General features: G+C 41.4%; 1 protein-coding gene across 2 annotated transcripts in view; it reads left to right on the plus strand.

Annotated features, from left to right (window-relative positions):
- plpp3 (phospholipid phosphatase 3) overlaps window positions 1–6707 on the plus strand; it is a 29766-nt gene extending 23059 nt beyond the window's left edge. For both annotated transcript variants that reach the window (XM_044198286.1, XM_044198285.1), the window contains exon 7: window positions 4422–6707. In XM_044198286.1, coding sequence (XP_044054221.1) covers window positions 4422–4550 — 129 coding nt within the window. In that variant the 3' untranslated portion in view covers window positions 4551–6707. The remainder of the gene's footprint in view (window positions 1–4421) is intronic.
- The last annotated feature ends 13593 nt before the right edge of the window (window positions 6708–20300 follow it).

Below are 20300 nucleotides of genomic sequence, written 5' to 3' on the forward strand. Positions count from 1 at the left end.
TCCATGCAAACTGTATGAAAAGATGAGTGATATAGCATGAATGCATACATATTTTTGCAACTTAATACTTTTTTATAATTGACCATTGGGGATCCTACAGATGGACCGACCTTCAAATAAAGTTTGCCTCCACATAGCCCTTTCTTTTCACTTTTTCTCCTCTCTGCTTTGTCTGAAAAAGAGAAATGGAGCAGGCAGCGAAGTGAGGAGAATCTGATTCCCTTTAATGAATAACACATTGCTTGGAGCCAGGCCTTAGTCCAGGAGTGTGTGTGCGCGTGTTAGTGTGAATCCATATTCTGCAACCTTCTTCACTACTTTTGTGACATATCGCCACAGCAGTTGCCAGATGATTTTCGTAACCCTCATCATTACACTAAGCTAGACGGAGCCAAGGAAAATTAAATTCGGGTCAAGAGTAAAATAGAGGCAGTGTAAAAAGAGAGCGAGCCTTTGAGAGGTAGCCTTTGAAACAGGAATGAGGCTGTTAATTATTTTGGGGTTTTTTATTTGGCGGTTCTGGTTCTATCAGCACAGCAGGCCCCTGCTAAACTCTGCTGCCTCTGGGAAAAGTATGGAAAGACACACTCATACACACTTGCAAACACACACACCCAACCAACAACCCTTACCTTTCTACATGATCCAAATCATGAACGTGGAAAGGATTAGATTCATAAAATTTAGCAAGACCTTAGTAGTGGCACCTAGGCAGACCTTGGCGCAGCTAAAATGCACATGCACAATCTCACACACACACACACACACACACATTTGGCACACCATGGATGCCAGGATTATTGAAGAAATGAACCCTGAGCAGAAATCAGTGAGTAACAATAGACTGTAACGCTCTGGCAAAATCAGCGCTCCTCCAGCTGGGCAAAGCTCCTGGACAACATCAGCCTTGACAAGGGAAAAAAAGAATGTTTTCAGAAATACGGTCAACATATGAGCCTGACTTCTGAATTGGCAGATCGAGCAGGAGGAGTGAAGGGAGTGAAGTGACAAGAGAGAGGAGCCTTGTCTACATCTTGGCTCGGGGATGAGCGTGGGTTTAATCCAACTCAGCTATGCCACAACCCTCAGAGAGACAGTTTCACACACACACAGACACACTGTTCACATCCACATGCATACACACCACATATATATATATACGTACACACATACACTCATAGTCAGACCCCTGCCGATCAGGGCTGTGAGGTTAGTTTTACAATCCTTGACGCCCCTTCTGATTTGCCCAGTCTTAGTAGAAACACATCTGTGAATGCTTTAGCTCGGCTGTTTCAGCCTCTCAATAAGCAGCGGAGCAGAAAGGACCTGACAGGAGATGAGTGGAGGGAGGACAGAGGAGGTATGAAGCTTGTGTGCCTCAGAAAAAGTACAAAATCAAAGTGTGAACATTTTAGATATTAAGTTAACAAGTGTGCAGGTTCATTATTCTTTTAAATCTCAAGTATGAAATGTAAGAATAAAGGCACAAGTTCACACTTTGAAATCATGTCAGAGCGTATATTTTTTACAGTCTTTTAACTGTCTCTGCTTAGATCTACTACATGTCATTTTGATGCGCAATGATTGCTGTTTATGTGTATGACTTTGATTTGTCTTTGAAGGTCACTGAGAACACACACTGTGACAACGTGACAAGGGTTTTGAGGTTTCTTAGCTTATCCCGTTGGTTGTAGTAGCAGCTTTGTTATTGGAGAACTTTGTCTGTAGCCAATCATTCTCATAAGATGTCTTCATGAAGCAGAAACAGTTGATATTTAAGAGCCCCATGGCATCCTGGGTAATGTGGTCCATTAATCCAGCCTGAGCTTGTGTACATGCATGAAAGGAGCAGTCTCCAAACACTGACAGTGCACTTGTCTTCGATACAAAAGTCTGACTCGAAGAACAAGAGAACACATTGGACAAATTAGAGGATTTGCACGTCAGTCCCAAGTGTGCGATTGTGAACAATTGTTCTGTATATCACATGGTGAATTATATGGCCTTGTGGAAAAGCGTCTTCCTTTCCAAATACATTTCAGTAATTGTCTGTAGAGAAGTGTGTTGTTCCACAACTTTATTGTCACTGCTATTCCAGGTTTCCCTAGGCTACAGTTACCTCTTTAATCACAGTGCACTGCAAGTGAGTGCCAGTAAATGAACAATACAAACCCGGGGCAAGTATGTCATATGTGTTAGACTGCGGCCTTTGTTGTAAGTTAATTGCTGCTTTACATCCCTTTGTCAGCCCTCACATTTGATGATAGACGGGGTTTGAGTTTGATACATGAAGTTTATTGAAGAATATGTAGATGAATGTCTGTTTTGAGTCACACACTCCAGACTATGTCTGCAGGGCTATGATCCAGAGAATCAGGGAACCACAACAGGAAATGGTCCGTCTGTCCTACCTGGCACTTCCTATCAGACGCAGCGACCTATTTTTCAACATGTGTCGTAATAAAGGTCAAGAGTACCGTATCCAGCAGGAAGCAGCTGTCAGAGAGAAAGCTGGGGCAGCGGTCATTTGTTTTTCGAAGGTTCATTGTCACAGTGGAGAGGAGTTGGGTCACGCATTAAAGGAGGAGGGGACAAGAGGATGCTATCTCTCCCTCACTCGGATTTAAACACACAAGGACATGCTGCACAAACTCAGGGTCTCAAATATTGAAGCAGTGTCTGTGTGGTCAGTGAACTAGTGTAGAAGCAGGAAGTCATCTCTTATCACTCCACACACACACAAGTGTCTAAATTCAGAATTAAATGCAGTATGTAATACTTACAAAGTTATTCTTATGCCCATGCATATGTTTTTCTCAGAAATGTGTCACTTACATCCCCTGACCTACACTGGTGTAAATGCATTTACCAGTGATGTGGTTAGGAGCTGTACTGCTGATTCTGCATCACTCAACACAAAAGGCCTGGAGGCTTTGTGTGTGTATATCATGCACAGGAAGTGGTGAGGTCGTGATAAGCCTTTTACCATGGCAGGTTCAGGGGCGAGGTTGGAGGTTAGGTGATGCAGCAACAAGGCCTGCTGTGATTGGACGCAAAGCAGATGGGAAACGAGCCTGGGATGTTTCCCATGACGGCTCGGCTGATTCTCAGAGATATGACTACATCATATCCCTCTACACTCCCCTAATTATATCATATATAATATACCTCGTAAATACACTACACAAACTAATGACTGTACAGACAAAGATCCCTTTTAAAACTATTAGAGCAGCTGTGTGTTATGGAGGTATCTATCTATCTACATGTGATGTCATCCATCAGTCAAAGGTCACCAGTGAAGGTCATTTTATGGTCAGTAAATGTCAAGCTGTAATATATGAGAATGTCTTTGAGTTGAGTCAACCACTCAGAATGAGACAGTCTTTGTTGTATGTCGACCATTTTTTCCAGAAAACAACAAAAGAGAACACTGAACTGACCTCTAGTACATGTTTTCCCCAATGACATTCCTGTATGAGAGCACCATGTATTTTCCCAGTGAATTTGCTCCAATGAGTGTTATCCATATTGTTTTCCCCCGAGGAGCTGGTGCACAGTGGGCTCTCTTTCTCAGAGTTTAGTATTGAACGGCAGCTTCTCCCCTTGGCCCTCCCTCCTCATCTCCCTGGCGCAGGCCCTGTGCACGCCCTCGACTGGCAGCACGGAAGGAAAAGCTGCTGCGCCTGCCAATTATGTGTGTGTGTGTATTAGTCCGCAGCTGAAGCCACTGTTGCTCATGAGTGTCCCCAGACCCCTGTAAGTGGAAACCGTAATCCACTGTTATAGTGGACAGTAGTTTCCATGGTCCCACTTCCTGTCCACCCTGCCCATTTTCCTGTTTGACATATGATGTCATCAGGATCTCAGGAAGAGATTTCTTTTTTCTTTTCTTTTTTTCCTTCTCTTTTCTTTCGTTTGCCACCAGTGCCTGCCAGACTGACCTCACAGTTGATGTAAAATGGTAATTCACCTCTGGCTTCATTTAATAGAAGATTAGTCACTAAATTTGATTGTCAGTTTAGTGTGAGCTATACTAAGATCACTTCCTACAGCCAGATTACTCAGTGTTGCTAGTTTGGGATTGCACAGTGCGCCGGTGGGAGGTGATAGGGAGTTTCTCATCATGGCATTATGAAGCAATGCAATATTCACATTCGTTCACACAAAAGAAGAGACATGTGGTGGTTATTTGGTTACTTTGCCTTGGGAACAGACTTCAAAACCTGTCCTCCAATGTGGTTCATTTAAACTGAACTACAAAGCGGACACACATGTCCAACTAACCATCTCCATATTTGGTTTGAGCAATCAGATCCCATCTTTATTTGGTAGGGATCATTTTGTCCTTCTCTTTTTTCCGCTGATTCTTCATGTCTTCTCTGTTTCCTCACCTTGCTCTCCCTCTGTGTGTCCACCAGGTGTTCTACGTGTCAGACCTGTTCAAGCCCAGGGTGAAACCGGCCACGCCCCCGCCCTCCCCCATCAAGAAGGAGCTGCTCCCTTCATCCGACATCATTGACAGGAACAACCACCACAACATGGTGTGAGAGAGGCTGTGACTGAGGAGCCAATCACAGCGCTGCTCACCTCCCATCGGACAGTAGAATGTAGCGACGAGAGACTGTAGCTGCTTCTCAAATGGCATCCTCCATCCCTTTTGCTGTGCCCAGCGAGGCACTTTGTGGATTAGGGTGTCATATTTGAGATTTGCACAGCAGAGTCCACTCTCACTATCCAGACTTATTATTTACTATTATGTTAACTACTAATCAACATTTGAGCCCATCATTTTGAGCACAAACAGAAAAGAATTGGAAGCTAAAAGACAAAATGAATTAAGAAATTGATGACTTGACAGGCAGAGCTGAGGGTGTGGAGGTTTGATGGAAGTGTAACCACATAAAGGGAAAACACGTTTGAAGAAAAACTAATGAAGAAAAGAGACAAAAAGAAATTTAAAAAAAGACAAACCCCCTGCCTAGGGAGAGAGGGATTTCCAGTGATGCTTCCTCTCTGAACTCTCTGTGGCCTTGGATTGCCGTAGGACAACAACTTCCTTAGCTATGGGAAGGATATTACTGCAATAACTAGCAGCATAGAAATATTAACAGTATAGAAAAATATAACTTATAGCACTGTTTTTAAGTTCATTGTCCATTATCACCACTTGCTGCCTGAGTTGTCTAACTGGAAAAAAACTTGATGATGCTGACATCCATGAGACAGAAATATGAACAGAAGTCGACTGAGCCTGGTGTGGTGGTTTCACAAGACTTTATACACAGACAGGATGAAGTTAGCATAGCATGGCTTTAATAACAATAACCCTGCACTAGGCCACTGTAGGGATCATATACTGATCTTCTTAGGCCTTTATAACAGGTTTCAGATCAGTCCTTTGGCTGTCCTTCAACCCTTTTTGACTGATTGGCAAGACATCAGTAACCCAATAAACTGTGTCTTTAACAGTAGGAAGTGAAGCCCTCCACCCTCATATACATCTGTCTTCAGATCAGCACATCAAGCTTTCTGTAGTGGACTTTCAGAGCGGCCCAAACGGGATGTTGTATTTCTTGAGGGTTAGTTGTAGTAAAGGTAAATTTTCTGTGGAAGGAGGGAGGCAGATCTCACAGCCTCCTAGCACCGGTATAAGAGGCGTGGCTGTGCCATGCCACTTCCTGGTGTTGGGGCCATCTGTTTGGCTTCCTAAACAGGAAGGGGATGGGTTGGCAGAGTGAAGGGGTGCGGTCTGTCACCATGGAAAGAGGGTGATGATTTACAGCTAAGCTGGCACATTATTTTGGGATGATTTGGGCTCTTTCTGCTGGCAGCAAGAGGCTCTCACCCACCCAATCACTCATTGGCAATGGATGTTTGTCGGTCAGTGTGTGTGTGTTTGTATGTGTCCTGTGCACTCTTGTGCTTGCGTGTGTGTGAATGTGTGTGTACATGTGTATGAGTGCTGTGCCCTTTGAAAAGGAAGTCCCTCTTGATAAACTCTGTGTGTGTCAAGTGAAACACATACGCTGTTAGCTGTGCCAAGTGTGTGTGTATGTGTGTGTGTGTGTGTGTGCCACTGTGTGTCAGAGAGCGAGAGAGCAGGTGAACGTTATAAAAACTGTGGATCTAATATTTTTATTCTCTACTAAGGAGCATCTTTAACCTTGTATGTTTATAGCCTGTCCTGTATAACCACTAACAGTTGTACAGTACAGATAAAGAAGCCCTTTTTATTTACAGCCTACTCAGATATCCTTTTCCAACAACACACTCCGCCATGTTGCACATCTTTCTCATCGTATAGTCCGTCCTATCATTTCACAAAGCCGTTTTCACTCTCTTTTTATAAATATATAAATAATGTATAGATCACTAAAATTAACTCTGTAAGATATTGTTTCTTAACATGTTTAGATATATCCACTATGATTACAGACCTGTGTTCTTTACAAAATGCTGCTTAAAAAGCATCGATTGACAGATTTTTGTATCTAGATAACTAAACTATTGTAGATTGTAATAGTTACGTTTGTAAAATGCATTTAAAAAAATACGCCCACAATTGTATTAAAATTCAATATTAGTATTTTTGTATTGTCCTGTTTTTTTGTACAAAAGACATAGTTGCAATGGTGTTTTTTCCTGCTAAATGTACTTAGCTCTAATACATGTGCTTTTAAATAAAAAGCTCATTATGAACTTTAGTTTGTCTCGACTGTTAATCCTACACTTTGAATACAAGTTTTGAAGATGTTAGTTTTGTTTGGTTTGAGGGATTTTTGTTGTAGTTGCTTGCTCCTGGAAATGATCCCTTTGCTTTCCCCATACACAAGAAAATATAAAAACTGCACACAATGAAGACAATCAGTGGTGGAATATAAGTACATTTCCTCAAATACTGTACTTAAGTACAAATTTGAGGTACTTCAGTACTTCAGTTTACTTCTTACTTACTTAACTTACTTCTACTTACATTTCAACATACCTCTACTCCACTACATTGCAAAGGGACCAGCCACAACAATATATGAATGATAAGAATAAAACAATATTTGATAATAATGCATAATAAGTACATTTTGCTGATAATACTTCTGTTCTTTTTCTTAATCAAGATTGTACTGCAGGGATTTGACTTGTAAGGAAGAATTTATATATTGTGATTTTGCTACTTTTACATAATGTAAGTAAAGGATCTGAGTACTAACTTTCACAACTGCGTAAAACAGTGCTAATTAATGTAGAAGCTGCAGAAGAAACACACTACTGTAACTGACTTTTTGCAGTGGCCTCACCATGGCCTTAGTTCCTTTTGTCAAAAATCCCACATGAAATACGAGTGTAATGAGACACACACTGAAAAAGGGCCCAGAAGTGTGTGTGATTTCACACTCTGGCAGACACCAGACTCAAGGAGCTGGCGTCATTGCGTATGTGTGTGTGTGTGTGTGTGTATTTCAAAGCAAAAGAGCAGAACTGCTATCATGGTTTGCAATTCTGACCTAAACAAGAGGTGTCATTTTCTTTACCACAACGTGTTTCAACCGAGGAGAGAAAAGCCTGAATGACACATTCTGTCATCTCAAGTGTTTATCGGCTTCAAAATCCCAATGTTTAATCCAAAAGCTACACTGTAATCATGCACAGCACACCATTTGCACTGCATGTCCACATAACGATGCTCAGCATTTAACATACATATATTTCAAACTTAAAAATCTCCAATTCTATGCAGATCTGTAACATGACCAACACGCAACTGATGTCTTTTTGGACTAGTTTTCATGCAAGTGTGACATGAAGAAGAAAAAGAAATGAAGAATTAAAAAGAAGAGAAAGAAAGAATACCTCAGACAAGAGCGTCTAGCAGTGAATGACTGGTACTTGCTATGTGAGCTAAGTGCATAAAAAGGCAATCATTTAGGGCAATCATTTGACTGATGTTATCATTATAGTGGCATGCATGTTTCCCCCCAGTGTCCTGTAAAGTGCAATCTTTTATTGACAGTGACAGTACAGCTGGTCTGAGGTCAGTTGTAAAAAAACAGCACCAAACTGAGATTTACGGAGCCTGTGAACAGCTGGTAGGCCTGGGGTCAGCCATGCGTGGCTGTAATAGTAGAGGGCCTGCTGCTGAGGCAGAGAGAGGCCCATGTTGTGGTCTTGTTTGGCAGCAGCAGAGCAGAGCAGAGCTGGCACCGGCCGTCACAGGGAGGCCAAGGCATTACATAGTGCTGTACCTCTCTCAGTGTGCTGGGTGTGTGTCCTTCATCATCAAATGGTCTACAGTACATCCACTTGGTCTGTTTACTCTCATTTGGTACTTTACATGAATCTGATATTTCCTTCATCTTAGTGTCCAAACTTGCGAAAAAACAAAAGGTCAAACGTTAGTTCCTGTCGGCATGTAAAAACCTCATAAATCTGTTGGTGATGTTGACATTTTAACACAAGCTGGATGGATTATGTCCTCCTCGGTGGGCTGAGAAATTCCTCCACCCTTGGTCTTATAAAAGCCTTTCAAAACCCCTTTGGATAAACTCAGAAATGCATAGTGGTGATGTTAAAAACAAGGCTATTTGTCCTCAGTTTACATTTTGAAGGTACACAGTTTTCACCAAACACCAGGGATTATGCAAATATGACAATGAAAAAATTTAATATGCAACATAAGTGAGTAATAGGGCCAATTAAACCAAATTTTTGATACACTTTAATGTGGAAAATGAAATGTCTTTTGACAGCTGGTAAGTGTCAGCAGCAAGTTAACCCCGTTCTGCTCAGCTGGACTTTGTTAGAGATTCCAGCATAATTACAGTGGAAGACCTTTCTTTTCTGAGAAGAAGCCTGACAGATTGATAACATATGTTTCCACATGCCATATACCGAATGACTGAACAAGGACATGCGTGAATATCACACTCTGAAAGCAATAGCAAAAGGTATGTCACAAGCAAGAATGCAGCAGTTACAATCTGCAAGTGTGTGTTTTAGCTTATGTTTAACTCTACACAGTAGCTCAGAATCAGTATGTGTACAAGTGGTTAGAGTGGCTCTCAGCTGGCGATCCAGAACAAGGCTGACTAACAGACTTCTTTTCTTGCCATGAAGTGGTTGTAGTCAAAAAGCCCTGAGTGAAATGGCCCACTGGCACACATGATATAAAAAGCATCACGGCATAACAAAAGTGCTACTGTAGGTGGCTCTGGTTTGACTTGAATGTTGCGAGTGAGTGAGTGTTTGTGAGAGAGAGATAGGGTTGGGTTGGGTTATAGTGAGGGTGGCACCTCCAGGAGAGCCGCCTGGAGGCCTGCAGCTCTGAGGGCCTTTTCTCTACAGCAAAGTCCAGGGAGCAGAGAGGCAGCTGGGCCCGGGGGAAGCACACAGGCTGGCCAGAGGAGAGCCAGAGGAGAGTCAGAGGAGAGCAGTCTGGGCAGGGCTCTGCACTTCCTTTAGGGAAACAGGAGCAGAGACTCCCAGCAGTCAACTGTTTACAGTATGTCAGTGAATGTTTTGCAGGTTTTTAGCACACATGAGGTGTGTAGACATAATATGACCCACCCACAGGACACAGAGAAGACAAAAAAGGAAACTAGTGTGCAAGAAAGAAAGAAAAAGAGAAAAAAATGGACTCAGATGTTATTATGGATTTGAGTTGCAGGTTTTAGTGCCCCATATACCAAATGCTGTTTGAAATGTTTTCCATCCTGACAAAACTACTAAAACATGGAGATAGATGGATGAAATGAGTGATAAAGAATAGCAACAGCTTTTTCTACCACCTGCATACCTGCTGTGTCAGATAGAGCTTCACAGAAGGAATAACAAAAACAGATACATTGGGAAAATGGAGCAGCCTTTAAATAAATGAAAAGAACACTGATTTTGTTAAGTATTAACCCAGTTTTTGGTAAATCGACTTTATTAAATGCATATCAGTGATTAAAAGAAGGACATGGTGGGGTGCTGGATGCCGCTATCAGTCAATAGGCACATGTGAATTCAGCAGGAGGATTAGTATTTAGGATTAATGCTATGTTTTTATGATGATGATCCTGCAAGAGATGGTCCTGCAACACTACGTCTTTGTCTCAGCTAGGGAGGCATTTTAGAGCTTTTTGATATGAATGAAATCTCAATCCAGTGAGCGTAAAATAGAGTTAGACATCAATCTCATGTTAACTGTGACAGACAGAAAGACTGGATTAACCTATTTCTTGTGTTCTGATTTGAAGTATTTGCGAGGTTTTTAGCTGTGGCTCTATGGATGTCTGTCTGGCGATCCACAACTTTGGTCCTGACGGAAATATCTCAACAACTATTAGATGGTTTGCCATGAACTTTTGTACAGACATTCCTGTTCCCCAGAGGATGAATTCTATTGACTCTGGTCATCCCCTGACTTTTCATCTAGTGCCACCAGCAGGCCAAGGTTTTCAGGTATCCAGTAAAATATCTCAAGATCTACTTGGCTGGTCATGGTTCCCAGACGATGTATCCTGATTATTTTGGTGATCCCCTGACTTTTCCCTTTAGTGCCATCACAAGGTTCATATTTGTTGTTTCAAGTGAAATATCTCAACAACAATTGGATTGCCATAAGACTCGGTACACACATTCATGCCGTCCTCAAGATGAATTGTAACAACTTGTGATTTTTTTCTCCAGTGCCACCATCAGGTCAAAATTTCAATTTGTCTGATTCTTTGGTTTTTAACAAAATACCTGCAAAACTAACGACATTCCCATCAGCCTTAGCTGTACTTTTTACTCAGTGGTGAAATGTAACGAAGTACATTTACTGAAGTACTTAAGTACAATTTTGACTCAATCATAGCCACTCTATGGAAGAGTCTGGCAACAGGTGATCAGACTTACATGTAGATACCAAGATGTTCTTCGATTGGTGTTTGTACAGATGCATAACTTTAATGCTGTTCCTTCTTTGTATTTATGATTTGAAGTTTTAATGTTTCTGAAATGTTCTGATTAAATAACATCCAGTCCAAAGTGGACGTAATTTGAAGTTATCTAACTTACCATATCTTTACAGTCATAGTTCAACAGTTATTGAGTAGAGCAATCTTAAACAGAGCTTTAGGATTTGCAGTTTGAGAGTCTTGTTTCTGAAATGTAACGACTGCATGAATATAAAAATAATTGCCCACTTCACACATAGCAGCATTAGCCCTGTGTGACATAGTGTCTGAGCATGGGTGGTGATCTGGATGGAAAAAGAGGGAGACGAGAGCAAAGGATAGAAAGTTAATAAATTTCACAGATGTTGGCTGTACGTGGGGGCAACAGGTGATTATGTCATCTTCACATAAATGGCGTCTGTGTCCACCTACTCTCTGTTTCTCTCACCCCCACAAGGTTTCTCCAACATGCCTTACAAAGACCTATTTACCAACTTCTCTACAAACTGGTTTGTGCTTCAGGCTTTGGCTTTATTCACTAACGTAAATCATGTTCAGCTAGAACAACATCAAATCTTCCTACATTACGTTTCACCTCCTTCTTTGACTCCGTGTATGGAAAAGACCCCCCCCCCCATCAGTCCCCTCATGGCCCATATGGAGGAGTGGACAGGTCAGAAAAGGAGCACAGGGATTTGGTTACTGTGAAGTTTTTACAAGACATGATTTTTACAGATGCAAAAAAGTTTTATTGGTTGTTATTTTAATTTTTTGTACTGAGACAGAGATCATTGTACCAAACATCACAGTTAATACAGAAACATCAAGGGGAAAACCCTAATGACATCATGACCTTTTCAAATGCACGCATGCACACAGGCAAACACACTCCTACACACTCTTACGCAGTCATCATTTCCACTGATGCAGTCAGACAGGTTAAGTGAATGCAGAGTGAAGATTTCTACTGGAAATCAGCTTTCACCCGTTCAGTTCCTTTAGAGCAGATAACAGTTGGGAGAGATGTAGAAGAAAGGGGACAGAGGATGAAGGGAGAGCAGTGAAAGGTGAGAAGGAAATGGGGTTAGACGACTCATCACAAGCCTCTGTGATCCTTTAAATAGAGTTAGACAAGCATCTCTCTCCTTGTTCTTTGTCTTGCTACAAAGACAAAGAACTTGCTAAAGGAAATTCTAAAGGAAATTCTGTCATACAGCCAAACTTTCTCAAACCCCCATGGTTCACCTGCTCACGCAATACTGCACTCAAACCCACAAACACATATTGCTCCCACATGCACACACACAAACAAAACACACACACACACACACACACACACACACACACACACACACACACACAAATTCTCCATCAGTGCAGAGCCACTGTGTGATTATTAGGAGTCAGAATTCAGCTCAGTCCCTCTGGCTGCGATCCAGAGACTGCTGCCTGATTTACTGATCATCCATGTCTGCGTGTGTCTTTGGAGCATTTGTGTATCTGTTGTGTCATCCTGCAGGGAGCCAACTGTGAGCTCAGCACTCAGGGACTATGCATCTGCCTCACTGACAACAAGCTGAATACCTGCTCCAGACATTTGGCCCATCCATCGTACTCGTAAAGCTGTGATGTTCGCTCAGAGGAATTTACTGGAATAAGTTTGTATTCAGGTTGAAAGCTATAATTTGACTATATACAGTAAAGCAAGAATTAATGATTGTGAAGTGTGTAATTCGGTTCTGGTATCAGTTTGTCTTTCTCTGTGGGACACTGAGGGGTATGGAGGAGAGTACAGCTCTCTGCAAGGTTTCATAAGTTCAGACATGGGACTAGGTCGAGACAAGTTAGGAAATGTGATTTAGTATGTAACGAAACTCCCAAAGCCCAACCATCATTGGCTAAAATCTGCTCCAAGTTTATGAATATGCATATACAGCATACGTAGTATGTAAAGTAATACAATTCATCATCTGGGGACCATGAATGTGTGTACCAAATTTCACAGTAATCCATCCAACAGATGTCGAGATGTTTTAACAAAAATGTCAACCTCATGGCAAAGCAAGATGGAAAATCGAAGGATCACCAAAGTCGTTAGGATACATCCTCTGGGAACCATGAATGTCTGTACTGTACAAGATTTTGGTCCAATCCCTGAAATAGTTGTCAAGATATTTCAGTCTGGACCGAAGTGCACTGAAAAACAGGCCGACATTGCCATCCCTAGAGCCATGCTAGCAGGCTAGCTAAAATGAGACCAAAAGTGTGAGGACTGATGAAGGCCGGATGGCCAAAAACGTTTTGTATATTACCGGACAGATGATTAAGTAAACTTTATGATAAATTCCTGAGTGCGACCCTCTCTTCGTTTTAAGGAGTTGAGCAAAAATAATGAAAAGAAAGTAGCAGACAGAGAGAGGAGTGAGAGACAGAAGCAGATGAGTGATACAGACGGGGGGATGGGGTGACATGGACTGAGTGAAGGCCTTCACGGTAGATTTCACGCTTGTCTCTGCTTGGCCCACAATTAACAACATGTTCTGCCTGTTGGGTCTCCCAAGAAGGCCCGTCCATTCCCACACTCTCTTTGTGTATGCATGTGTACAAGCGTATGTGTTTTTCTCCAATCTATGACCCAGTGACAACAATATCTAACAACAACTCACACATTTGAGGTACAGGAATTGACCCCTGGGTTCCCACCACAAGCCTTTCATCTCTGGCTCCTCACAGGACACTTTCCTTTCCCCCCTGATGTGTGCAGATGCTACACATAGAGAAAGGAAGTGAGCCAAACACTGAGAGAATAGACAGAGACCACTTTCACATCGACCCCCTACAGAAGACTTTCACTGAGCACAGCTAAAGAAATGTGGAGGTGTGGCACAGTGCTGTAAACTGTCCTCAGCCAGATGCTTGTTTGTTGTCTTTCTGAGGTCTGGAGAGCAACAAGATAATGTCTCCTGAGAGAGTCTGAACAATAATTGTCAATTAATGTTTTATGGCTTCTCTGAGAGAGAATGTCAATGATGTCTTTATTACCGTCACATGTTGAGGAGCTTCATTCCTAAATGAGAAAGAAAGTCTGCTGCTCTGACACCATAACTGCTGACACACTGACATTTTGGGAAAACAATTATGTTATTAGTTATTTGAGGAAACATGCTTTCCAAATGCTAGCTTTGTCATCTGCTGCATTCAACTATTAATATTGAACATGCAACATGTATTTTCAAACATCATTACTGTCAAATTGATTGACAATTATATACTGGTACTGACTATAAACAAGACCATACTTCCAAAAAATACCATAATTAGTTCAGTGGTTTTTCAAAACTAAGACCAGCCTTTTTCTTTCTGTCACAAACAGGATGTTGCTAATTGCTTTGTTTTTGCTGGAACAATAGCATGCCTCCATCTCTCTCACATGTTCTTCAGCCTCATACTGCATAGAGGACAGTTTTTGCCTCCATTTTATTTATAAGTGTTGCCTATTCATGTCTGCTAGCCTGTTGGTTGTTGACTGTAACTCTCTTGGACATGGGAAACTTTCTTTTACCCACCTAACTGAGTAAGCAATGTCCTGTGATTTAGAAATCAATGAAAATCAACAGTCTGTTGTCCACAAAAGATAGAAAATGTGATTTGGAGAATGGTAGATGCTGCTAATAAGCCTTTTTGTCTGAGCGACACTACAATTTGTAGTCTGGCAGTGTGATATTGCACTAATAAAACATGCTAGAATAATAACTTTGCCATATCCAAACACAATGCAGCAGTGTTTCTATTGGCTGACCGAGCACATCCAAAGTTGAATAAAGGTGAATTGACCTGCGAGTCCGCCAGACCCGGTTGGAGGTCACACCAAAAAAGGAAACACGTGTGAATTTGTCTGTTGTGCAGGCTTCCATAAAAGTGAATAGGGGATGGGGTAATTATTCAAATGCACAAAAAAGTCAGAATTAATGTGCTAATAATTTCTTGCTGCTAACATGCTACACATACAAAATAAATCTCAACATTTCTACATTCTGGACTGTAATATTATTACTCACATTTTTATCCCTCTGATATTTCATCACCAAAAAGGCATGTTTTTCTCATTGGTCTCACTGAACATCTATTTTCTAGAAGAACATGCTTTTAATTGTGAGAGGCAGAAAGACAGGCTTAACCTTTTTCCTGTGTTCTTATTTGGGAGGTTTATTTATGTGGACATTACAGTTTAGGGAGCACATTGACAAATATTAAGTTTTAAGCCTTTGGCCAAACAACCAACAGTCAATAGATTTCCTTGAAAACTTAATAAATCTCTAGTGTGGGATACTAATATCCCACACTATCCTCACAGTACAATGCCTCACTTTCTTTCTTTTTTTTACCATAGTTTATGCATCACCCAACTATTCTGCATTGTGTCTTCGCTGGAAGACTCGCTCATCAATTGTTTTGTTCCAGGGAAAAGCAAATGACTTAAGCTCCAGAGGTGAAGGCATTCCACTCTGGACAAGTCAGTTTTCACGTCTGCAGTGTGTCTCTTCTATCAGACTGAGATGCAGTACTTGAATGGATATCAGTGCCCTATGCCTGCTGTCTTCTGTAAAGGCAGTAACACGGGACTCAGAGGGAAAAGAAGGTAAGAAAAGGAATGAAGAGAAAGGGAAAGGAAAGAAAAACTAAAGGAGGAAAACAAGAGGTAAACTATTGGGAGGTGTGGCATCACCTCTTCAAAGGATCTAAAGTTCCATGTTATGGAACTTTAACATTATTAAGGCAGGAAAATGTGCAGATTTATGAGGTGTGGCATGATCTCTCTACCTTAATCTCCCTCTCTCTCCTCAGGGAAAGATGTGGATAGTATTCAAGACTTAAAGCAGGGCACTCAGGGGTTACACGTTGTTATATACCTTCTCCCCTTCATCTACCTTCAACACGGCTCCTTCAACTCCTCTTCCTCCTGCCTCCCTCTTCTCGTCAACCCAACATCTGGTTTCACTCTCAGATGAGATTACAGAAGTAAGCACTGCATCAACATCCCCTCTCTCAACCCTCGGTCTTCTCGCTACATTGTGTTGCTCATTTCCAGGCAATCCTGAATGACTGATTTGGTTTAGCAAGAAGGGGGACTGGGGATTATTATTTTTTTTATCAAACTAACTCATAATCAAAGTAACCTTTTATAGTTATCCCAGCTGAGCATTAAGGACAGTTAGAGAAATAGAGCAAAGATACTGGGTGATAAACAACAGGACGCTGACCATGACCTCCAGGGGTGAAAGGTCAGAGGTCAGGATGCAGGCGATCATGTGTTAGAGATCAGGGGTTAACAGGTAGCGCAGAGAGCTGTGGGATGAAAGGTAAAAGATAGTTTATGGCTGCGGAGGAGGAGGATACAGAAGGGACAGTCCTTCTATCTGCCAGGGGCGATCTGTCTGTCTCGGCTTCCTGCTGTGACCCAGCTCCTCCTCTCTGGACTCTGTCTGGTTCTCTGTATCTCTTTATGTTTGTGTCCTCAAGATCCACGGATGAACAGATTTTGTTTGTTTGTTTGGTATCTGAGAGTAAGCGAAAACAAGAATATAACAGATTGCAACTTTTTAACTTTGCTGAAGAATGCCATTCCGTCAGAGAGGTTATCATTTCAATATCGGCACCAGCCTTCTCACCAGGCATTATGCTGTAGATTCACTGTGAGAACGTAGTGAGGAACGCCAGCAAAATTGCACTTCCATAAAGTAGGGGGATGGACAAGAGAGAGAGGCAGCAGAGGCCAAGATATCCTGACTTTTAATCCCTAGTATGGGTCAAACTCCAAAAACACTGGTTCCTCTATTTCCCATAATGCAACTCAATAGTGTCTTTCATTAAAATGAATGCTTGCTTCTTTCAAAACTCACACTTCCAGTTTGTAACGCAGGCTTTCTGTTAAAAAGGTAAGTCTCAAGCCCAAAATGAGATAACCCAGATGACATCACAATGACAATAATCAGAGTTATTGCTTGAAATTCTGGAAAGCTCCTTCAGAGCAACAGCTGTTTTCACAGGTTGAGTAGTACTCCTCATGACAGGTGAACTGAACTTCACGTGTAAAATCAGTGAGGTGCCCCTTTAAAGGTGCGTCCAGATTGAACGTGAACCTCGCTTTATTTGTGCAAATATGACTGCAGGACTGTATTTGCCACAAGCAGCTAATTGTGCCTGTGCATGTGTTTGTGCAACCCTATCTCCAGACAAGAATGGATGATTCTGCAAAACTCCTGATTACGTTCAATGCCAACGTTTTTCAAATTCTCGCTTTCTGCAATATCTGTTCATGTTATGGTTAGAAAAAGCAAATAAAATATGGTTAAGCAGATACGTGACAGTAGCCGAACTCTTGTCTCCTGCATGAAGGTCAGACATGCCAAACACCCATTCACCCCCCCTTCACACTTCCACCTTGCTACATAAAGGGTACACCACTTCCTGCACTGGCACTGGACTTAAATCCCGAGGTGCAGAATCGTCCAATATGAATGTATTTCCCAGGGATACTGGGATGGCTTGTGTGACGGTTCAGCCTCTGAAAGGTTTAAAAACATACACCAGTTTTCGATTGTTTTCATCCAAACTCCTGTCTCTTGTCTCATACAGCTTTCAGTCTTAAGCGCAGATATATTTGCTCTAGTTGAAACATTTCTAACTCCCGCTGACCACACTTCACCTCAATTTGTACATCCCAGAGCAAATTTGTTTCTGTTTACCTCAAGTCATGTCTTTTCAATGACTTTATGTGCAATAGGGCCAGCTTTACAATTCACTTTTCCTCCAGTCTAAACATTAGTTTAGAATTACATGATTGCTGCTTTGGAGGCTGTTCTACCTGGTCAAAAAAATGTGAATGAAATAAAATTTGGTTTTGGATAAATGGTAGACAAACTGATGTGGACCCTGAAGTCATAGAGAAAGGGTGTCTGCTTTTGGGTAAGGACACAAACAGGGGAGCATGTATCCAGTTCCAGGGGTCCCAGGGTTTATGCTGACACTGACTGGGGAAAGGTTCAGAGTGTGTGTCCAGGTTAGGGCTCAGGTCCAGCTGGGTAACGTCCCGTTTCTCTCCACGCTGGCAGCAGCTGTGGTCGCAAATGCACAATTCCTCCCGTGTCTCTTACCTAAAGGGAGCGAGGCAGAGACAGATGGAGAGACAGAGGCAGGGGCCTTGGAGCTGGGAAAACTCAGGTAGAACGTCGGCCACGTTCCCAGGAGAGTGTGTGTGTGTTTGAACTTCTTTATATTTAACATTCACAGAAGCACCATTTATGCAGCCTGGGGATGTGAAATATGAATGTGATCTGCAGTAAGCCTGTTGAGTCTCGTGGCTCAGAGTGATTTATACACATCTCAGTGTCACTGCCTTTTTGTTACAGCTGCCATAAAACAAGATAGCAACCGACTGAGCAAAATGCCTCTCCAGACAGTTGCACTGAGCTTATGTAAATGCTTAAATTGTAGTATAAATCTGTCTTGTGTGTGCATGTTTGTACGTGTATGCAGAATGTACTGTATGAAGGGCAATGTGAGACTTCTCATGTAATCTAAGATTTCTCATCACTGTTACTTCCTGGCGGCTGTGACTAAACATTCTGACTCACAGCGTGTTTCAGAGACTCACATGCCCACACAACTGATTAATGAATTAAGGAAGCCGCTGCCCACATGTGTTGTTCAAAAGAAGTTTTGAGTCTTTTTCCAAATACAGAGACCTGTAAGCTTTTCCTTGATGTTTCATTTATTATTGCATTTTTGTAACATTTACGGATTATTTATTGCAACTATAGAGGCTAAAAAGAGCTTAGTAAATGATTCATTACCACATTTAAAGGCCTTGAAAACCTATTTTCTTAATTACCTTGGTACTATGATCTGATGGGATCCTACATGAACACACAAGTTCATCCAGTTTTGATTATTTCACATAAGAGAGTTCTGTATTTGATTTGAAATCAAGTTTTCAGGGTCGTTAAAAAACACTGATCGACACACCACACCATTTTTTTGTACATAGTAAACAGTTTGCACTAAGGTTAGAGGCTGAAGAAATCGTTGTAATTAACTAGTAATGATACATGAATCTATTTGCAGATCTTTTATACAGAATACTTTAAGGCCCCAAAATAAATTGGATTTTGGATATGCTGATATAGATCAGTGGCTTCAAAAACTTATGCAAATGATAAGTATATTAATAATTAATGTTTAATAAATCCCTTGTTAAACATAAAACATGTGGCCATAGTAATATTCAAGAGTTGAATGTTCACAGCAAGCGTTTACAAATGTTTAAATGCTAATTTATTGCACTATATTATTTACATTCAGTATTTATTAATCAGCTGTGACATTTTGAACATCTGGATATTGGCGTTCAAAGACTGACTATAGATGTGCTCCACGGTGCCATCATCAGGCCGGCCTTGCAATACTTTGTGTTGTTTTCTATTTCAATCAGGAAAAACAGCACAAGTTAGCGAAAACCCTTTTGAGACAAAATAGGTGAGGTGGCTTAAATATTCTTCAGCTAAAATGATCCCTGGATGATGGGAGAGCCCATCAAACTCATTGGATAATAACTGAGAGGTGGAGCCCCAGAGTGATGTCGAAATAGAATGATAATTGTCTTCCGAAAAGCTTCATGTGTTTTCTTTACATATCAAAGCGATTGGATCTGGCAGCTCACCTGGCAAATACACCATTATGATTAGATTAATTCATAAGTGAACTCAGCTCATTAGGCCCTTTCCTCTTTAAATTATGTTCAAACATTTGCCCAGGCACACTGGGTGAGTGATTACTGTTCCTGAAGTCCAAAGGCACACATACTGTACTGATCTGCCCAATTACACTCAAAAATGACATATAAATGATTGATAACTTGCGATTATCAAACCTCAACCTGACAGAATAGTTTAATCCCATATATTTCTATGGCGTGATAAACATGTTTTTCACGCAGCAGATAGTGTTTTGAAAATGAACTCATTTGTGTACCCTTCAATGACTGACACATGAAACCACTCTGCTGTCAGTATTCGTACACTAAGTGTTTCCTGTCTGAATCGCGGGTTGCCACAGAGCAGCTGGAGAATGTGCGGACAGAGACTGAGGTTTACTCTTAATTGGGCCTGGTAATCCTTCTGTTTATTGCCTTATTATAGTAGGAGGGACTGTCAGTGCACATTCCTCTGAACTGTGTGAGTCTGTTGTGAAAGTCTGCTTCAGTGTTTCCAAATGCAGCTTCATTGCGTTCTTGTAATTAGTCCATTAGGAGGTTAGTTGATGGTTCCTGTTGATATGTACATGCAAGAAAACCCACACAGGCATTTCTTATCCTTCACT

This window comes from Siniperca chuatsi, linkage group LG6 (genome assembly GCF_020085105.1).
Source record: "Siniperca chuatsi isolate FFG_IHB_CAS linkage group LG6, ASM2008510v1, whole genome shotgun sequence".
Classification (NCBI taxonomy): domain Eukaryota; kingdom Metazoa; phylum Chordata; class Actinopteri; order Centrarchiformes; family Sinipercidae; genus Siniperca; species Siniperca chuatsi.